Genomic DNA, 21346 nt, shown 5'->3' on the forward strand with positions numbered 1-21346 from the left:
ATATATATCTGCATCATTTTGCTATACATCTGAAATTAACACAACACTGTAAATCAGCTATACTTTTTTTTTTTTTTAAAAGCCAGTATTTCAAGACCATGGTTAATGAGGGGGAGATAGCTAAGGCATGAAGTTAAAAAGCTAGTCAGACATCAGATTATTTAGACCCTTATAGAACAGAGAAGATAAAGCCAATGAGTGTTCAGCAGGCAATAAGGAGGTAGTCAATTGTCTGAGGAGAATTAAAATAATAACATTTTCTAGAAGTCTGTTTGCTTTTTCTAATTATCATGTGTCAGCAATACTAAACAATGTCAGTGATAAAATATTCCCTGAAAATGTCTTTTGTTGCCCAAAGTTTTAAACAATTATGGTGATAACAGTTGAATTTTAGCTTTCCGTTTATCTATTTATCTACACAGTTCTTATTATTCATGGTTGTTATGTTGTATAGAGTCACAGAGGATACTGAACAACCATTGTTTCCAGGGGAAACTCATCATTAGTTTCCTCTGAGTGTCTATTCACAACATTTTAATCAACAAACTTGTAACCGAAAGTAGAGTCTGGTTGCTTGCTGGCCAAAAGCTAATAAAGAGGTCAGTTTTGGGGAAAGGAAAGTTTGCTTTATTTTGGATGCCAGCAATTGTGGGTGGGGGTTGGTGGGGTGAGACAGAAGTCTGTCCAGAAGTCTTCCCCCCACCCACAACCAGTGGGCAAGAACTTTTATAGGCGGGGGAGGGGGCTACATGCAGAAAGGGCACAGTCAGCTCAGACAGACCAATCTTGAAACTGGAAATCGATAGTCTGACCAGCATCATCTTGGTTGTTTTAGGTTTGTTCCCATTTCCTTGAGGCCAGTTCTAGGAACTGTGGAAGCTTATGTCATGGTTACAATCTGATCATTATGTAGCTAACTTCTTCACGTGGTGGGAGTTTCAGGATTTATTATGTAAGACAGCTCACAGGATATGGCTCAGAATATGATCTATAGTCCTTGAAAAGGAACTAAAAGTCCTTGACTTTGCTCACAGACTGAACTATTATTGTTTTGGTCTCTTTGTTTTCCTTTGTTTCTTCTCTGATTAAACTTATTCTTTGGCTAAAGTTTTTCCACAGACAAAAGGCCGGCTGAAGACATGTGAAACAAGGAGGAGATATATGTATACATATTGCAGATTCACTTTGTCGTATAGCAGAAACTAACACAACATTGTAAAGCAATTATATACCAATTAAAGAAAAAAGAGTTTTGCCTCAATTAAAAAATTTAAGGAATCTAGAAAGCATTCTATGTTATTCGAAGTAAGCATAAATTTAACACTAGAAAGAGTGTTGTGAGTAAAGTTAGGTCATTTTTGTGGTCTGCCCAAACCAGGGCATTCTTAACTAATTTAAGTAACTTTTTTTAGGTCTTCACCTTCCAGATATAATCTGAAACCAGTTAGGATGGAGATTGGGGCTTATGCTTCTTTGTATCCTGGCTACTGAGAATATGGTAAATGCTCAGTTCATGTTTAATTGCTTAGTGGTTGAATGGAGGAAGAAAGGGAAGAAGGAGACCCAAGTTAGCATTCAAACTAGAGGTGAAATTTGAGGATTTTTTTTTTTTAATTTGTGGTATGTAATTTATTTGAAATGTCCTGAAGACGTATTTTCTTCTTCTACAATGGTTCTTAAGTGAATGCTTAGTTTATTTTGAATAATCTTGTTTCTATATAACTCATTTATTTCTATATATTTATATATTTATTTTTCTTTACTCATTTATTTATATAAAATTTCCAAAAAGTCACTTTGGACTTATGCCCCAGGATCTCCTACGTTTCCTTTTCCTGATGTAACATTCATTCTGGTAAACCAATCAAAATAGGTACTTATTTAGGAAGGTTATTATTTTCAAGACTTAGTTCTGGGAGCAAACACTAGGGTTAACAACAGTTTAACATATGTAGAAATGAGAGAACTCTCATGCACGCTAAGTCAATTCAGTTGTGTCCAACTCTGTGCGACCTCATTGACTGTAGTCTGCCAGGCCCTCTGTCCCTGGGCTTCTCTAGGCAAGAACACTGGAGTGGGTTGCCATTCCCAAGCTAACTCAACTGTACTGAATGTAGTTCTTTATGTTGTTTTCTTGGTGCAGTATTCAATTTGACTCGATTCAATTAATTGTATTTTTCGTTTATAAAATATATTTTCACTTCTAAGAACTTTTCTCAGATTTTTCATTTTTCTTCAAAGGAAAAACTTGCTGTATAAATAGTTTTCATTAACTCTCACTAAGATTGTTCTTATTTGCTGGGTTTTGTTTGTTTATTGGTTAGGTGCTTTGTTACATTAATGTTTAACCTGTTTCTTACATTAAAGTTTAACCAGGGGACCAGGGGTATTTATCTCTGAATATGCAAACTCTCGGGCTTCCCTGTGGCTCAGACAGTGGTGAATCCGCCTGCAATGTGTGAGACCTGTGTTTGATCCCTCTTTTGGGAAGATCCCTGGAGGAGTACATGGCTGAGAGTTGGACTTGACTGAGCCACTAAAACACAGCACATGCAAACTCTTACTCTCCTGCTCTTTTTTTTTTTTTTTTTTAATTTGGCCATGACTTGCAGACTGCAGGATCTTAGCTAACCTATCAGGGACTGAACGTGGGCCATGGCAGTGAAAGCTCTGAATACTAACCACTGAACTGCCAGGGAATTTCCCCTTCTGCCTTTTAAAATGCTGAGGAGTTATTTTTTCCTAATTTGATTTGTGTATTCACTGTTTAATTGTTTCAGTCCCAGACAAACAAAAAGGCTAATGTTTACATTTATGAAAAATTTTCTTTGACAACTTATAAAGCCAACTGTTTTTGTAGGATTGTGATTGAATAGAGGGTAGCAGCCATAGAATCTAAAAGCTGATCTGTAAAGATTCTCCCATTGTGTGTGTGTGTGTGTGTGTGTGTGTGTGTGTGGCATGGTGGGGGGACGGGTGTTAGAATCAATAGTAAAATCTTTTTGTTACTGTCTAGAAGATTCTCTCCTCATTTCTATCCTCTAGTTCTACTTAGTTAACTGAACTTTCTTCTTTGAACCAATTTATTCATTTGGAAAAATCCTCTGTTCTCCAGCTCTCCTCTGTTTTCTCAAGGGCGGCATCATGAAGCTGGACATCTGATGGAAGTTGAGATTAGCTCCTTCCCACTACTTTGCAATATGTCTGTGAAAAGTTAGTAAAACTTTTATGGCAAGTAGGTATGAGGGAGAAATCTCTCTCTCTTTTTTTTCTTTTTCCATTGACCTCTCTTCCATTTTGCTATGTATTGATGAGAACTGTAGAACTCTTGGAATAGAACCATTCTATCCAAACCTCTGCACTAAAGGATTTGATAGACTCTAACTTGATTTCCAGCAGTTTAAGGCTGTGTCCTGGAATGATCCCAGGTCCCTTTAAAAATGCCTGCCTGAGAAAACTCATTGTTTCCAGGAGAATTTACTGCTTGCTCCAGTCAAAACTTGGTGATAAACAGATAGACCCCTGAAACCCCTTGTAGAGCAGTTACTTCAGGAATCCTGCAATTAAAGTCCTCTTTCTGCCCTTTGAGATGTAAATCTACCACCTAAAATGTTCTTCAGGGTCCCGAGAGCCATCTCTGAAAGCAAACATCCAGGGAGTTAGGGAGATAACACATCCAGTCCCCATGGGAGGGAGGAAAGTGTCTAACTTGGGTAGGGATACCACCATGCTTCTACACCAATCACTGTCTCCTGTCAAAAAGGGAAGTTTGTTTCTCTTCTGAAGCAGCAGCAATTAACAAATCTGAATGCTCTAGTCACATGGATTAACCCTCAGAACCTTTTCCTTAGCACACTCCAGCCTTTAAAAAGTCTCTTGTCTTGTTTTGGGGAAGTTGAGTTCAGTTTACTCTGGGCCCTCTTCTCTATTGTAACTGTACTATTGAAATAATTACTGTCCTAACTGCTTTAATGAAGTCTGGCTTTATCTTTGATAACAACCAGATGTCTCCTTCTTTCTGCCTGCCTCCAACTCTTGTGAACAGATGGTACCTCTCTAGTTTCTAGCAATGACAAGTGTTTCCCATAACTCATTAACTTGGGCATTTCTGTGGAAATTGGAAAAGAGGAAATATTAAACATGTAACACAATATTTCATTTCCTGAGTTCTCCATAAGCTGTTACTTGCAGTATAAGTGTATAGAATGGTGAAGGAGGCAGTGTAGCATAACAGGAAAGATCATGAGTATTGCAGTAAGAGTAAAGTTCAGTTTGATTCCTTGCATCAATATTTGTATTAGCTTCTTAAAACTAAAGAAGGGACTAAAATTTCTATGTCTCAGTTTTGAAAAAAAGACTAAACAACTAGGTCTTACTGTATAGCTCAGGGAAGTATATTCAATATCTTGTAATAAACCATAATGGGAAATATGAAAATAATATATATTATATGCATTATTATATATATATATATATAACTGAGTTGTTGTAAATGATAAACTAACACAACACTGTAAATCAATTATGCTTTTAAAAAAATAAAATAGGACTAATTTATAGGTGGCTACTTTATTTTTTGGGGCTCCAAAATCACTGCAGATGCTGATTGCAGCCAGGAAATTAAAAGACGCTTACTCCTTGGAAGGAAAGTTATGACCAACCTAGATAGTATATTAAAAAGCAGAGAGATTACTTTGCCAGCAAAGGTCCGTCTAGTCAAGGCTATGGTTTTTCCCGTGGTCACGTATGGATGTGAAAGTTGGACTATGAAGAAAGCTGATCGCCGAAGAATTGATGCTTCTGAACTGTGGTGTTGGAGAAGACTCTTGAGAGTCCCTTGTACTGCAGGGTGATCCAACCAGTCCATTCTAAGGGATATCAATCCTGGGTGTTCATTGGAAGGACTGATGCTAAAGCTGAAACTCCAATACTTTGGCCACCTCATGTGACGGGTTGACTCACTGGAAAAGACTCTGATGCTGGGAAAGGTTGGGGGCGGGAGCAGAAGGGGACGACAGAGAATGAGATGGCTGGATGGCATCACCGACTCTGTGGACATGAGCTTGAGTGAACTCCGGGAGTTGGTGATGGACAGGGAGGCCTGGCGTGCTGTGATTCATGGGGTCGCAGAGAGTCGGACACGACTGAGCGACTGAACTGAACTGAACTGTCAATTTAAAATATGGGCATTTGATAAATGTTTATTGATAGAGCCAGTACATGAATGAATGAATGGTTTTAGTACAGTATTGGTGAACTCAAGGAACTAAAATTGTTTTAGGTTTACATAGTCCAAATCCTTTAATGATGTCCAATTCAGATGTGAGAATAGTGAAAGCAGCATAAAATATTAATTGGTTTATTTTTCTTATGTTTGGTCTGAAACAAAGACCTATCTGTTGTGCTACCTTATAACTTTTTAAGTAATTAAAATTTTATTTTATTTTATTTATTTTTAGCTACACTGGATCTTCATGGCTGCACAGACTTTTCTCTAGTTGCAGAGAGCAGAGACTACTCTCTAGTTGCTGTGTGCGGGCTTCTCATTGCAGTGGCTTCTCTTGTTGCAGAGCACGGGCTCTAGAGCACAGTTACGATAGATGGGCTTAGTTGCTCCTCAGCATGTGGAATCTTCCTGGATCAGGGATCGAACCCATGTCTCCTGCATTGGCAGATGGATTCTTTACCACTGAGCCACTAGGGAACTCCTACCTTATAATCTTCTGAAGAATCATCAGTCTCTGAAACAGGATCTAAAGGTACCAATGGGAAATTACCGCAGTAGTTTTTCATTTCCTGCTTTTGGGTATCTGGTTGGACTACTTTAGCTCAACTTGTTTAAGCCTAGTAAATGCGTCTCCCACATGACTTGACTCACAGATCCTCTTTTGTCCACAGGCAGTTGTTTTAGGAGAGAGAAGAAAGCTCTCAGATGCTGTGTCAATTCAGGAACTCAGTAGAACAATGGAATACCAATCTTCGGTAGAAAATCTGGATGAAGATGGATATACTCAATTAGACTTCAGCTCTCACAACATCACCAGGAGATCTGTAGTCTCAGAGAAAGGTATATCTCTTTCTTTCTGACTTCAACATTCACATTCTTGTAACTAAAACTAGAAGTAGAAAAAACTGGACAGACTTCTGGTTTTCCAGGCTTTTATTAATGTATTTTAAAAGGTTTTCAGAAGTCACTGAAGATAATTTCATTGAGTACTGAGACTGTTTTCTGGGCAACCATTCAATGGCTAATCACTAGCACAGTTGCTCTTTGGATAACACGGGTTTGAACTGCACAGATCCGCTTATACATGAATGTTTTTCAAAGGGAGGAGGGAGGTGGGAGGGGGGTTCAGGACAGGGAACTCATGTACACCCGGGGCGAATTCATGTCAATGTATGGCAAAACCAACCAATGTAATATTGTAAAATACTTTGCCTCCAATAAAAAATAAATAAATTAAAAAAAAAAGTAAATAGCACACTACTAGACAATCTGTAGTTGGTTGAATCCATGGATGTCAAACTGTGGATATGGAGAAACTGCAGATAAAGAGGGCCAACTATAAGGTATTTTACTGTGGGGAGGGTCAGTGCCCCTAACCCCTGTGTTTTTCAAGGGTCAACTGCATTGAAGTTAATTATTATGATGATAGAAAATACTCACACTTTCTCTGGAGAGACAGACGCTTCAAAAGTAAGGAGTTGGTGATAAATGTGATGAAATGCAAAGATGAAGGAATTTCAATAGGAGTGACTTGTTTGACAGAAAAGAGTAAACTGTAGAATGAAGGTTAAGGAAATGTGAAGAAGTGCATATGAACAACATCAGGATATTGGAGTTAGAAAATGGAAGAAAGAAGACAGGAAAAACAATTTAGGATTTTGTGGAAAAGGCCAAAGGGAAGTGAGAAGTCAGGGATTAGATATTAAGAACCTATCACTGGAAAAGACTCTGATGCTGGGAAAGGTTGGGGGCGGGAGGAGAAGGGGACGACAGAGAATGAGATGGCTGGATGGCATCACCAACTCTGTGGACATGAGTTTGAGTGAACTCCGGGAGTTGGTGATGGACAGGGAGGCCTGGCGTGCTGTGATTCATAGGGTCGCAGAGGGTCGGACACGACTGAGCGACTGAACTGACTGACTGACTGTATAGCACAGGGAACTTTGTTCAATGTTATGTGGAAGCCTGGACTGGAGGGAGTTCAAGGGAGAAGGGATACATGTGTAGGTAGCACTGAGTCTCTTTGCTATCCACCTGAAATACTGCAACATTGTTAATATACTATACTTCAATATACTTCATTTTTTTGTGCTTAGTCGCTCAGTGGTATCCGATTCTTTCCAACCCCTTGGACTGTAGCCTATCAAGCTCCTCTGTCCATGGGATTTCCCAGACAAGAATACTCCCCACCCAGAGATCGAACCCATGTCTCCCATGGCCCCTGCATTGCAGGCAGATTTTTTTACCACTGAGCCACCAGGGAAGCCATACTCCAATACAAAATGAAAATGTAATTAAAAATAAAAGAAGTCATACGATTCAGAATCCCAAATCTGATGTTTTTATGTGTATCATGAGATTATTTGGAAAAAAAAATTTTTTTAAACAAAAAGTTCTTTGTATAACAGTGAAGAAATATATATGAGTTAGATAAAAGATTCCATTATCAGGACATGAATCTTAGACATTATCTAAAAAAAAGTGAAATCTGGAGAAGGGCATTAAAAGAGTTCTCTCTTCACTGAGTGAACAATTTAATCTCCTCTACAAGTCTTCTATTTGACAGTTCTCTGAAATGCTCTTATTGCTTATTCTCAGTCTTGAGGCAGTGATATTAATATAAAGTGAGTTTCCTGTTATCAAGAAAGAGATTATTCACAGGTTTTGACATCAGCATTTGCTCTCTTCTGCTTTCTGGTCATTCCCATTGCACAATTATTTTCCTCTTGTCACACAGTTTTGTTTTCTTGGGCAACCTATGGGGGAAGAATGGAAAAACATGGTGAAGCAAGAGATAGGAAGGCATGTGTGTGTTTATAGGTGTGTGTGGACAAACTGTGAGCTGCCTATAATGTGCTAGTAGTCTCTAAACTAAGTGCTTTTGCTTGTGCTAATTCTCACAGTCATTCTTTGATGTATCATTACCCTAATTTTTCACAAAGAGAAATGGAAAAATAGAGGAAGTAATTTGCCCAACGACAGACAAGAAATAAGTGAAAGAGGAAGATTACTCTTCCTAGCCAGTGTTATTTCTGCTGCATTAAGCTCTCCTCTAAGATTGGATGGGAATCCCGATAGTGTCAAGACCTATAGATATCAATGTGGAGCTGAAATTAGGAGTGCATAGCTCTCAAGGCACTGTGCTCAAATTACAGTTGCTGACCCTGAAGAGGTACACTAAAGAGGGAGAAAAATTCAGACTAACCCTAGATGAGCAGGTTATCTGCGTATCAGATTTTGATGAACTGTAGAACTGAAGTGCTCAGTGACTTATCACCCTGTTTCTTGATTCAGTTTCTGCTCCCTTTGGCTTTGTAGGACTTTGTGCTGAATCCTCTCATTGGCGTCTGATTGCTGTGACTCTGGGCATTTTATGCTCTGTGATACTGGTGATAACTGTGGTCCTGAGTACCTCGGGTAAGTATTGGTGGGGAAGATGAACAGCAACAGACATTTAATAAGCATTTATGATGTTTCAGGCATGCTTTTAAGGAAAGATTTTTTTTTTTTTTATGTGGACCATTTTTAAAGTATTTATTCAATTTTTTACAATGTTACTTCTGTTTTATGTTTTGGTTTTTTGGCCCTAAGGCATGTGGGATTTTAGTTCCCAGATCAGGGATAGAACTCATACCCCCTACGTTGTAAAGTGAAGTCTTAACCACTGGACTACCAGGGAAGTCCACCAGGCACTCTTTTAAAAGCATAACATAATCTAACTGGATCTGAATACCGACGCTTTGAATTGATGCTATGAGTTCTAACTTTATTTCTAGGGTCATAAACTAGTTAACATTAGGACCATGATTGGAAATGCAGGCGATCTGTCTTGATAACTCATACTCTTATCTACAAGATCTCCTTGAATAGCTGGTTTCAAAGGATAAATTAGTGAAAGGAAACCAGTGGAGGTGAAGGAAGTGCAATTGGTGCTTATCTTCCTAAGAGATAAATTCCCTAAAGAATTTAAGCTATTTTTTACATCTCATGATTTAAGGAAATTGTTTTACACCTGATCTTTAAACTCCCTTGGATAATATCAGGAAACACTCAAAGCACTTATGAAATTCTAAGTAGTTATTTTGCAATAGATGAATACATTTCCTTAGATTTTATCGTTCATGCATTCCATTTTGGATAAAGTATTATTGTTCCTTTTGAAAAGGGTATATGAAAGTATAAAAGATTTCTTAACTAGTCATGTGTTTATTGAACACATTCTATGTTATAGGCACCTGGCAGATTCAAATAATATAATAAAGAAGATTTATTGCTATTTCAAATCCATCATGGTACCAAAGGGCTGTATTCCATTTGCCTCTTACTTTCCCCCATCCTCCTATCTACTTCATTTTTCTCTTTTGTATTAAATCTTCTTCATGGAAGTTATTTCTTTTTTCCATCTACTCAAGCTATCACCTATCTATCTACCATCTATCTCTACCTCTCCATCAGCAATGTATTACCTATTTATCACTAATCAAGAATGCATCCCTTTATATTCCAACAAAAATGTAGGATTTTGGATTTTAATTCTCAAACATAGTAAAAATGACTCTTTTTTTTCTGTCATTACTATTGTTGTTGGTATATGAAGGTATTTGGAGATCCAGTTCAGGGAACAACCTGTTGAAGAGTGACAGCTTTCCATCAAGAAATAAAGACAACCAGAGTCAACCCACACAATCATCTTTAGAAGATAGTGTGATACCTACCAAGGCTCTCACGACCACAGGCAAGGGCAGAATTAAGGATTAATAAGATCCTTGATTCAGAAGGGTAAATTTTTGGTACTAAGGCTTGGAGCAGGGGATGAAGAAAGTACTTTTACATATGGTGATTCTGCATTCAAATAAAGCCCACAGCAATATTATCTCAGTAAAATAAGTCCTCTGTAGTAGGACTTATTTTAGGTAGCTAGAGCTTTGCTAGAGGCTCAGATGGTAAAGTATCTGCCTGCAATGCAGGAGATCCAGGTTACAAAGTGATAGCATAAATACCTTATGAAGTTAGTTGAATCTCCAACTTAGTTGGATTTTTTTCAAATCACTAATTTTTCACATATTTAAGCCTATAGAAGATTGTATGATTTGATTTGAAGGAACATAATGTTTTCTCACACCATAGGAAATAGACATTTTAAAGTGGTATAGTTAAAACAGGAAATAGGACATCAGAAAAGGTTAAAAAAAAAGGAATAAAAAAGGAAAGAAGGGAAAGTGCTGCTAAGAATATAAAGGTTCATCAGTTCAGTTCAGTTCAGTTCAGTCGCTCAGTCGTGTCCGACTCTCCGCGACCCCATGAATCACAGCACACCAGGCCTCCCTGTCCATCACCAACTCATAGATACGTTTAATATCTATAAACCTAACAAATATGTTTCTGAAAACCAGTTAAGTTTGTTTTTCTTTAATCATACAAATTAACTGATTTAATTACAATTTTGTATACACTAGACTTTAATTCCTAATTGCACCACTATTGAGTATGACAATATTTTGACTTCAATTTTCCATCTCTGGACACACACCTCTTCACTGTCTTTATCACATTACTCTGTAATGCGAATGAGTGCTCTTATTCTTTCCTTATTTGGAGAATTGCATTCTGAAATAGATGTCACACCTGTAAAATAAGTCAACGTGTAATTATTGTATATCAATGGAAGACAAGACAAGAAAGGAGAGTCGATAGTCTAAAACACTGTAGTCACTCACTTATATTTTAGCTGTAAATGAATAAGGGGTTTTAATATGATCCCTTCTATAAAGTCATATCTGTGTAGTTCGAATTAAAAATGAAATTTATTCATGGCAATTCATTGATTATTATGTCCTTAGGATGAACGGTACCTGTACTGAAGTACTATTCATAGTATAGTATGAACCTCATTGTATCTATCTTTTATTTCCAGGAGTTTTCTCTAGCTCTTGTCCCCCTAGCTGGATCACACATGAGGATAGCTGTTATCTATTTAGCACACTATTAGATTCCTGGGATGGAAGTAAAAGACAATGCTTTCAACTGGGCTCTAATCTCCTGAAGATAGACAGCTCAAAAGAGTTGGTAAGTGTAGATTTTGATTATAATATCTGTGGTCTATACTGAGCAGAAAAGTAGAGGTAGGTTCCAGATAACTATTTTCCCTAAGAGAAAGTAATTTTACATATTCTCCATAATTATAATAATAGCAAGTACTGAGTAAAGTATATCGTACATGCTTTCCTTTTTAATTAATTAAAATATGAACACATTTTGGGCTTCCCTGGTAGCTCAGTTGGTAAACAATTCACCTGCAATGCAGGAGACCCAGGTTTGATCCCTGGGTCAGGAAGGAAATGGCAACCCACTCCAGTACATTTCACTTTAAAAGTAAATCCTTTAAACACAACTCCAAGTTGACTCTAATAATCAAGCCATACTCATTTTTGTGGGTTTGGATTTTAGGTTTTAAATGTGGTACAGTGAAATAGAAGGTTCTTCCCCTTATCACCATAATTATCAAGCTATAATAACATACACTTATAAATAATTTATTCCTTGCAAGATACTGGGAAAGGCAAAGAGGTTTAAAAGTAAACTTCTAGCAATGCTCAAATAATTTTTAAGAAAATAGAAACAACTCAATAGCTGTTAAAAGTTAAATATCTTGTATTGGCACCAAATGCCAAAGACATTCAGAGAGAGAAATTCCTGTAGACATAAAAATTGCACAGAAAAAGAGCAACTTACAATGCATCTTACCTGAAGGATAGAACTCAGATGAGCTATGGGGAGGAGTTAATAGTGAGGGAATATTCTACCTTATAAATCTGAACAACCTACAACTTCTATACTTACTTTTACTACTGTCAATTTTTGTGTTTCTGTTTTGTTTTCCCCACAGTTGCAGCTGACATAAAAATTAATGGAAGTATATGTATGGCAAAAAAAAAGAAAAAAGGGCATGGGACTGGAAGTTTGTCTGGCTTTTAGACCTTCCTGTAATTGCCACTTTGTTGAGTTATACTTGTGAACCATTCAAATATGATCATTAACCCCTAGATTAATTATTCATAAAGCATGCAGTAGAACTAAACTGTTTTAAGGTAGTCATCTAACTCTGAGAAGCATTTCTTGACAAAGGTTATTTATATAACTTATATTTTTAATTAAAGTTGTGGAGATGATAGTTGCCTGTCATGTATGTACATGGCCTATAGACTCTTTAATTCTTGGATTTATTCTGGTAGATTGAAAGCAGGCAGCACAATTTTGACATCAAGGATTTATTTATTTATATTAAATTTTATTGGAGTATAGTTGCTTTAGGATGCTGTTTTAGTTTCTGTTATAAAACAAACTGAGTCCCTTTTTTTTAAGATTTCCTTCCCATTTAGATCACCACAGAGCACTGAGTAGAGTTCCCTGTGTTATATGGTAGGTTCTCATTAGTTATCTATTTTATACATAGGAGTGTATGTATGGGACTCCCCTGGTGGCTCAGTGGTAAAGAATCTGCCTGTGATGCCGAAGATGCAGGAGACCTGGGTTCCCTGGGTCGGGAAGATCCCCTGGAGAAGGATATGGCAACCCACTCCAGTATTCTTGCCTGGAGAACCCCATGGACAGAGGAGCTCAGCAAGTTACAGTCCATAGGATGGCAAAGAGTCGGACACGACTGAGTGACTAAGCCCGAGCACGAGTGTATATTTACACATCAGTCCCAGTCTCCCAGTTCATCCCACTCTCCTTTCCCCCTTGGTGTTCTTAAGTTTGTTCTCTATGCCTGTGTCTCTATTTCTTCTTTGCACATAAGTTCATCTGTACCACCTTTTCCAGATTGCTCATATAAGCAGCATTATATGATATTTGTTTTTCTCTTTCTGACTTACTTCACGGTGTATGACAGTCTCTAAGCCCATCCATGTCTCTGCCAATGGCACTATGTCATCCATCTTTGTAGCTGAGTGATATTCCATTGTTTTTATGTACCACATCTTCTTTATCCATTTCTTTGTTGATGGAAATTTAGGTTGCTCAATGTCCTGGCTATTCCAAATACTGCTTCAATGAACATTGAGGTGCATGTGTCATTTCGAATTACTGTTTTTTCTGGGTATATGTCCAGCATTGGTATTGCTGGATCATATGGTAGTTCTACTTCAAGATTTTTGAGAAACTTTCATTCTGTTCTCCATAGTGGCTGTACCAATTCCTTCCAACAGTGTAGGAGGGTTCCATTCTCTCCACAACCTCTGTAGAATTTATTGTTTGTAGTTTTTTGATGATGGCCCTTCTGACTGGTGTCACCTCTGACTGGTGATATCTCATTGTAGTTTTGAATTGCATTTCTCTAACAGTTAGCGATGTTGAACATCTTTCCACAGATTTGTTGGCCATTTGTATGTCTTCTTTGGAGAAATGTCTCTTTAGGTTTTATGCCCATTTTATTTTGTTGTCTGTTGTTTTGATATTGAGTTGCACGAGCTGTTTGTACATTTTGACAATCAATCTCTTGTCAGTTGTTTTGTTTACAAATATTTTCTCCCATTCTAAGGACTGTCTTTTTGTCTTGCTTATGGCTTCCTTTGTGGTGCAAAAGCTTTAAGTTTAATTTGTCTCATGTGTTATCTATTTTCATATGCTTTTATTTTCGTTACTCTAAAAGGTGAGTCAAAAAGGATCTTGCTACTATTTATGTCAAAGAGTGTTCTGCCTATGCTTTTCTCTAAGACTTTTACAGTGTTCAGCCTTACATTCAGGTTTTTAATCCATTTTGGGTTTATTTTTATGTATAGAATTAGGGAGTGTTCTAATTTCATTTACCATTGCAACAGAAAGGATAATACCTCAGAATGAACCTACCTATGGAGGCAAAAAACCTGTACTCAGAAAACTGTAAGACACTGATGAAAGAAATCAAAGATGACACAAACAGATGGAATGACATACCATCTTCTTGAACTGGAAGACTAGCACTGTGAACATAACTGTACTACCCGAAACAATCTACAGATTCAGTGAAATTTTCCTATTAAGTTACAAATGGCATTTTTCACAAAATTAGAAGATTTTTGCAATTTGTGTGGAAACACAAAAGACCCCAAATAGCCAAAGCAATCTTGAGGAGGAAAAACAGAGCAGGAAGACTCAGGCTCCCTGACTTCAGACTATACAGTTATCAAGATAGTATGGTGCTGGCACCAAAGCAGAAATATAGATCAATGGAACAGGATGGAAAGCCCAGAAGTAAACCCATGCACCTATGGTCACCTAATCTATGACAAAAGAGCCAGGAATATACAATGCAGAAAAGACAATCTTTTCAATAAGTTGTTCTGGGAAAGCTGGACAGCTATACATAAAAGAAAGATCTATTCTTTGTTGGAAAATTAAACAATAAGGACTCTGAAAAAATGAGATATGCTTTTTGAGACAGTGAGTGGCATTCAAGAATTGGCACGTCTATCTAGGCTTATGCCAGTATATGCATGCATCCTCCATCAAGGCGGTTCAATCTCTGTCTCTCAAAATCTCCTAACAGTCTTTCTCTGTATCTGCTCTGTCTCTATCACCTCTGTCCTTCACTGTCTCTCTTTTTCTCTCCTTGACTTGTATTTATACTTCCTTACAGGAATTTATATCAAGGCAAGTGTCTTCCCAACCTGATCATTCATTTTGGATAGGGCTTTCTCGCCATCGGACAAAAGAACCATGGCTCTGGGAGGATGGCTCCACCTTGTTGTCTAACCTGTAAGTATCCAGAGAGGCAAAGCTTCATACCTTCTCTCAGAGAGATGAGAGCGTGTCACACAGTTAAGGATCTAATCTGTTGGCAGTAATAAGGAAGAGAGAGAAAAAGAAACATAGTGATGGGAAGAGACACTGAGCCAGGGGAAAAAAAAGCAAAATAAGAGGATAAAGGAGGACTTACAGGTCAAAAAGTGCTGAGCGGTCACTTCAAGATATCAACACAAGTGGTCCTTCAGCTTTCTTACCAGGAGGGCATGTGTTTGAAGCTTCCCAGAAAGGAGCAATCACTCAGCGTAAAACTGTGGTTAAAAGCAGGGCTTTGAAGTCAGTTTTCAGCTTAAGTCTGGTCCACTCACTGTGTGGAACTGGATAAATTGCTTAATCTCATTTGTGCCCCCCTTTCCAAATCTGTAAAGGAGAATAAAAATAATTCCTACCTCTAAAGATTTTGAGATAAAAGGGTTCAGATAGAGAAAGTGTATGAGTAAGCAGCTTGTGGGTCAACATCCTGGGGGTATAATTTTTTCCACCTACCTTCCACCTTCCCTGGTGGCTCAGATGGTAAAGAATCTACCTGCAGTGCAGGAGACCTGGGTTTGATCCCTGGGTGGGGAAGCTCCCCTGCAGAAGGAAATGGCAACGGACTCCAGTATTCTTGCTTGGGAAATTCCATGGACAGAGGATCCTGGTGGGCTGTCCGTGGTGTGGCAGTCAGACACGACTGAGTGACTAACCCTGGCAACAACACTCCACCTGGTGGCAAGATTGAGAAATGCACGTTTCATTTGTTAACTCTTCTGTTTGGCCGTTTTACTTTTCATTTACTCCTGCACCAAAATAGTCCTTTGTTTTCCAGCTTATGCTAGGTGTTCTGCTAAATTCTCATTTCGGATGCATTTATTTCACAGTATTAAATTAAATAAATGGCAACCAATAATTGATGGCATCTCAGAGTCAATAAAAATATAGCCCTAGAAAACAATAGAGATTCATGCAGTTTATTAGATTTTCCCCACAGAATCTAATTCTTATTAGAATAAGAATAATAATTCTTATAAGAATATTCTTATAATAATTCTTATTCCTCTCTGCCTCTCCTACCTTCCATTTTGAATCGTTTTCTTAAATCTGAAGAATACATTTTGGTATTTCCTTTAGAGTTGAAGTTTTACAATTGAATTCTCTGTGCTTGTCTAAAACTCTTTAACTTTTCTAAAGAATATTTTGAGTATAAAATTAGAAATCTGTAGCTTTTTTCTCTTAGGCATTCAAAGATATTGTTATAATGTATTCTATTTTTATTGTTGTTTTTGAAAGGTCAATTATTTGAAAGCAATATAAGTTTTATGTCTTTTTTCAGCTTTGAAGTTTTCAGCCATACTTGCTTCAAATGTTGCTCTTTCCTGACTTTCTACCCTTCTTCTAGAATTCCAGTTAAATGCATTATAGACCCAGTCACAATATCCTATATGTCTGATTTACTTTTTCCTATAGTTTTGTCTTTTTTCTTTAACCTATTTTCGTCTCACATCTTTCAGTTTCATTATTTTTCCTCTTCTTCAGTTAAACTGCTGCTAAAAGCCTCAATTAAGCTTTTAACTTTGTTTAATGAATTTCTAATTTTATAATTTCTCAAATCTATCCAGTTCCAATTTATAATTCTTAGCTTTTCCAAAACATTCTCAATGCTCTTTTAACTCCTAGAATACACTGTATAGTTGCTTTCATATTTGTGTTTGATAACCTAGTGTTTTATACTCGTATATCTGTTTCTGTTATCTTTTTCTTCTAATTAAAAGCATTTCTTTATTTGATTGGGTGGGGTCTTCGTTGTGACATGCGGGTTCTTTTTAGTTACAGTATGCATGCAAACACCCGTTGCAGCACGTGGGGTCTAGTTTCTCAAACAGGAATCGAACCTGGGCTCCTTGTACTGAGAGCATGGAGGCTTAGCCACTGGACCACTGGGGAAATCGCATTTTTCTTCTAATTTTTCTTCACTTATTTATTTGTTTTTGTCTATGCCTGAATTGTTTTTGTTGTTGTTGTTAATGCGCTTAACATATCTTAAACTTTTGTAGAAATAATTTGAATTTTGCAGAGTGGCTTTTCATTTGCTTCTGGCAAGCACTATTGGGTGTGAATAGCACAAACTGCTGAGTATGGTCACACTTTGATTTTATGCCACTGAACTATCTCACTTTGGCCAAGCACATTGAATTTGTTAATGAACGATCTTGACAAAATATATATATCTTACTTTTCTATAGCACTTGTTCATGTTGAGTTTTCGTTTGCTATTTTAAAAACTGACTAGTGGACTCCCTAAAGTCATAACAGTTCAGTTCAGTTCATTTCAGTCGCTCAGTCATGTCCGACTCTTAGCGACCCCATGAACCACAGCACGCCAGGCCTCCCTGTCCATCACCAACTCCCAGAGTTCACTCAGACTCATGTCCATCGAGTCGGTGATGCCATCCAGCCACCTCATTCTCTGTCGTCCCCATCTCCTCCTACCCCCAATCGCTCCCAGCATCAGAGTCTTTTCCAGTGAGTCAACTCATTGCATGAGGTGGCCAAAGTATTGGAGTTTCAGCTTTAGCATAAGTCCTTCCAATGAACACCCAGGATTGATCTCCTCTAGAATGGACTGGTTGGATCTCCTTGCAGTCCAAGGGACTCTCAAGAGTCTTCTCCAGCACCACAGTTCAAAAGCATCAATTCTTTGGCGATCAGCTTTCTTCACAGTCCAACTCTCACATCCATACATGACCACGGGAAAAACCATAGCCTTGACTAGACGGACCTTGGTTGGCAAAGTAATGTCTCTGCTTTTTAATATGCTATCTAGGCTGGTCATAATTTCCTTCCAAGGAGTAAGCGTCTTTTAATTTCCTGGCTGCAATCAGCATCTGCAGTGATTTTGGAGCCCAAAAAAATAAAGTCTGACACGGTTTCCACTGTTTCCCCATCTATTTCCCAAGAAGTGATGGCACCAGATGCCATGATCTTCGTTTTCTGAATGTTGAGCTTCAAGCCAACCTTTTCACTCTCCTCTTTCACTTTCATCAAGAGGCCTTTGAGTTCCTCTTCACTTTCTGCCATAACAGTAGGTCCAAATTAACAGTTTGATATGTAACTTATCATCAGTGACAGTCATTTTAATCTGGCTCTGTACATTCTCCAAAATCTCTTAGATGTCAAAAAGATATTTTGGAGAAGAACACTGGCCAGAGTTCTCTCTGCTGCTGCTGCTGCTGTTAGTCTCTTTAGTCGTGTCCGACTCTGTGCGACCCCGTAGACGGCAGCCCACCAGGCTCCCCCGTCCCTGGGATTCTTCAGGCAAGAACACTGGAGTGGGTTGCCATTTCCTTCTCCAATGCATGAAAGCGAAATGTGAAAGTGAAGTCGCTGAGGCTGGATCAAAGTTGTTTCATGACCTTGGCCTAATTATCTTAATAGAAGAATTCTCTCAATCCTCCATCCTCAGGACCAAGAAGAGATAGATGTATGGGATGAAGAGTACCAGACCTTAGCTTTTACACTGCGGCTCAGTGATGCCCTTTGAGCTTGACTAAATAACTAACACTCCTCCTTTAGGAAACTAAGGGCAAATAGAATAGAGCCATGCTTCTATTTACTCATGGTAATTCTCATAAGTGAAGTTGTTCAGTCGTGCAGGACCCTTGGCAATCCCAATGAACTGTAGCCTACCAGGTTCCTCCATCCATGGCATTTTCCAGGCAAGAGTACTGAAGTTGGTTGACATTTCCATCTCGAAGGGATCTTCCCAACCCAGGGATCAAACCCAGGTCTCCTGCATTGTGGGCAGACACTTTACCCTCTCAGCCACCGGGGAAGGCCAGTTCTCATTGTCTATCATTATATTGCAATACAATACAACCTTCAGGATGCATTAAAAAATGTAGGGTTGTTTGGGACTTCTCTGGTGGTCCAGTGGCTAAGACTCTACATTCCCAGGGCAGGAGGCCCAGGTTGGAGTCCTGGTCGGACACTAGATCTGTCTCAACTAAGACGTCACATGTTGCAACCAAAGATCCTGTGTGCCTCAACTAAGACTCAGAGAAGCTGAACAAATAAAATAATAAATATTTTAAAAAATATAGAAAGTTGTTTGAATGCTTTTCAGTGGTCTTGATATCTGTGACTCTTCACTTAGTTCTGTCACCGTTAGCAAGAACTCTTCTACTTGGTCTACTCGCTATTTATACACAATAATAATTTTACTAAACTGCTACTTTATTTAATAAGTATACCTCTAGGTAAAAGCTTGAAAGGTAAGTGAAGAATTATTATGTATTATAATTTAAAATTTATCAGGTATTAAACGATTTTTCTTTTTTGTCAGAGCTGCATTAAATTTTATTTTCAACTAGTAGTATTTCTTAAAAAATTTTTGAGTCCTTCTTATGCCTTAATAGTGAAGGTTGTTATGCTACCATTTGGGAAATTTGAATTTAAATTCAAGTTTTTTTTTTCAATAATATGCACTTCGGAAACTCTGTTTCACCAATATCCTTACCAACTATGCCAGTATTGTGGAGACAGTACATATTAATAGTATTCCCTGTGCTTGTACTAATTATCATATCGCATTTTATTTTAATAGGTTTCAAATCAGAAGTACAGTTACCGAAAAAGACTCATCTCACAACTGTGTATGGATCCATGTGTCAAATATTTACGACCAACTTTGTAGTGTGCATTCATACAGTATCTGTGAGAAGAAGTTGTCAGTATAATGGTGGAGGAGCAGAGAGAAGTATGTAAGATACTAAGGAAGGTATAAATCCCAACAGAAAAGAGATATATTTGAGGTCAAAATAATTGCTGGAAAAAATATCAAGAGAGCTCAGCTAACTTCAATGTTAGCTGAGAAACAGGATGTAAGGCTGTGATTTCCATACTCCCCAAGTCTATCCGGTAATCAGTATTGTATTCTAATTATTAGAGTCCTAGAAATGGAGTCAGAGCACCTGATCTTGAATTTTCATTCTATCAATGGTACAATTTTCATTCTGCCATTCTTTTTACCTGGGATTAGCTGTGAATTCTTGGTGTTTCAGGAGATCTTAATTTCTGACTATTCCAGAGTTGTATTTTGTCCTAAAAAGTGCCACTGGAGTTCATGTGATGTGTCTCCACTACTTATTCTTCCACTTTTAGCAGTGTTTCAGACAAAGATAAGATGGGATGATTTGGGAGAGTGGAATTGAAGCATGTATATTATCATATGTGAAACAAATTGCCAGTCCATGTTCGATGCATGATACAGGATGCTCAGGGCTGGTGTACTGGGATGAACCAGAGGGATGGGATGGGGAGGGAGGTGGGAGGGGGGTTCAAGATGGGGAACACATATACACCCGGGGCAGATTCAGTCAATGTATGGCAAAACCAATACAATAAGGTAAAGTAAAAAAAATAAAATAAATAAATATAAAAAAATAATAAAGTAACTTAAAAAAAAGATCTGATTAATAAATATAAAAAAATAACCTGTTCTATTGGCTAAGGTATTAACTTTTTGTAATGCAAAACATGTTTTATTATTTTTATTATGACTCTGTTGCGGTTTTTAGCAATTCCTCAGAAATTACTGTAAAAGGTATTATTGGATCATAAATAAGTTTCCTTGTATGATGATTTGTCTCTTTCTTATTTTCTTTTAAACTTCCTCATTGCTGTTATTTATACTTCCAGTGGGGATTTCCATAATTACTGGAGAGATATTCACAGCCTTCTAGTGTTCATTAACATGTAAACAGAAACTGTGTCAAGTTCACTGAATTTTTCACTTTAAAATCGTTATTGTTATGCAATTTCACTTTAATAAAAATGTTAAATAATCTTTGGCATTTAAATTATGTGCCACATGTAATTAACACTATTATTGTTTGCCTTCTCCCCAAAAATGACAATGAATTTGGCACTGGGGAGGAAGTAGTACAGTAGGTAATTTTGTGCTGAAGAATAAATTTTAGATCTTAAATATTTAAAGACCTAAGAGAAGGAGAAAAAATTTTCATGAAGTGACTATTACTTTTCTAATACATTAACTAGGGTTGTCACTATCTGGAAAGAAATGTGGAAATGAAAAGGTTATTAAAGCTGAGTTAAATTAAGCCATAAAGTGGGATTTTGAAAAGATGCCATGTATTTTAATTTTGTTTTTGGTTTAATTTTTTTCTCCTGCATCCTTAAAATGGAGTGCATGAGTTGAAGAAATCATGATAATCAAAGAAAATAGTTCTGGATGCTGAATGTCCAGCTGTACTTATCTAGAACAGACGGGCTAGGCAACTATAACCTGTAAGTGAAAACCGAAAGAGTGATTTTAACAAGAAGTGATGATGTAAAGTC

General features: G+C 37.6%; 1 protein-coding gene and 1 long non-coding RNA gene across 4 annotated transcripts; one reads left to right on the forward strand and one right to left on the reverse strand.

The window, feature by feature from the left end:
* The first annotated feature begins 5639 nt into the window (after positions 1 to 5639).
* Positions 5640 to 20300, forward strand: CLEC7A (C-type lectin domain containing 7A). Of its 3 annotated transcripts, XM_055395030.2 has the most exons (7): positions 5640 to 5759; positions 5899 to 6067; positions 8546 to 8644; positions 9825 to 9962; positions 11142 to 11293; positions 14844 to 14962; positions 19593 to 20300. In XM_055395030.2, exons 2-7 carry the CDS (start codon positions 5965 to 5967, stop codon positions 19723 to 19725), a joined length of 744 nt encoding a protein of 247 aa, XP_055251005.1. In that variant the 5' UTR covers positions 5640 to 5759; positions 5899 to 5964; the 3' UTR covers positions 19726 to 20300. The 3 variants fall into 3 exon arrangements, with proteins under 3 accessions (XP_055251005.1, XP_088693467.1, XP_055251006.1); XM_088837341.1 differs by lacking the exon at positions 5640 to 5759 and having other exon boundaries at positions 5841 to 6067; XM_055395031.2 differs by lacking the exons at positions 5640 to 5759; positions 9825 to 9962 and having other exon boundaries at positions 5844 to 6067.
* LOC148777707 (uncharacterized) lies at positions 7622 to 16099 on the reverse strand. The gene is made up of 3 exons (XR_016037677.1): positions 15497 to 16099; positions 15144 to 15370; positions 7622 to 7983 (listed from the first exon to the last, which is right to left on the reverse strand). It is a non-coding gene; the product is annotated as an uncharacterized LOC148777707 (long non-coding RNA).
* Positions 20301 to 21346: the final 1046 nt, after the last annotated feature.

Source organism: Moschus berezovskii, chromosome 6 (assembly GCF_049115385.1).
Source record: "Moschus berezovskii isolate FMDL1 chromosome 6, NW_MosBer_1.0, whole genome shotgun sequence".
NCBI lineage: Eukaryota > Metazoa > Chordata > Mammalia > Artiodactyla > Moschidae > Moschus > Moschus berezovskii.

Bases quoted from the DNA above. Each gene is read 5' to 3' on its own strand.
- CLEC7A (XM_055395030.2), top strand. From the start codon at position 5,965: ATGGAATACCAATCTTCGGTAGAAAATCTGGATGAAGATGGATATACT. The intron at 9,963-11,141 runs GCAAGGGCAGAA...TTTTATTTCCAG, and splicing joins CAAGGCTCTCACGACCACAG to GAGTTTTCTCTAGCTCTTGT. The intron at 11,294-14,843 runs GTAAGTGTAGAT...ACTTCCTTACAG, and splicing joins TAGACAGCTCAAAAGAGTTG to GAATTTATATCAAGGCAAGT.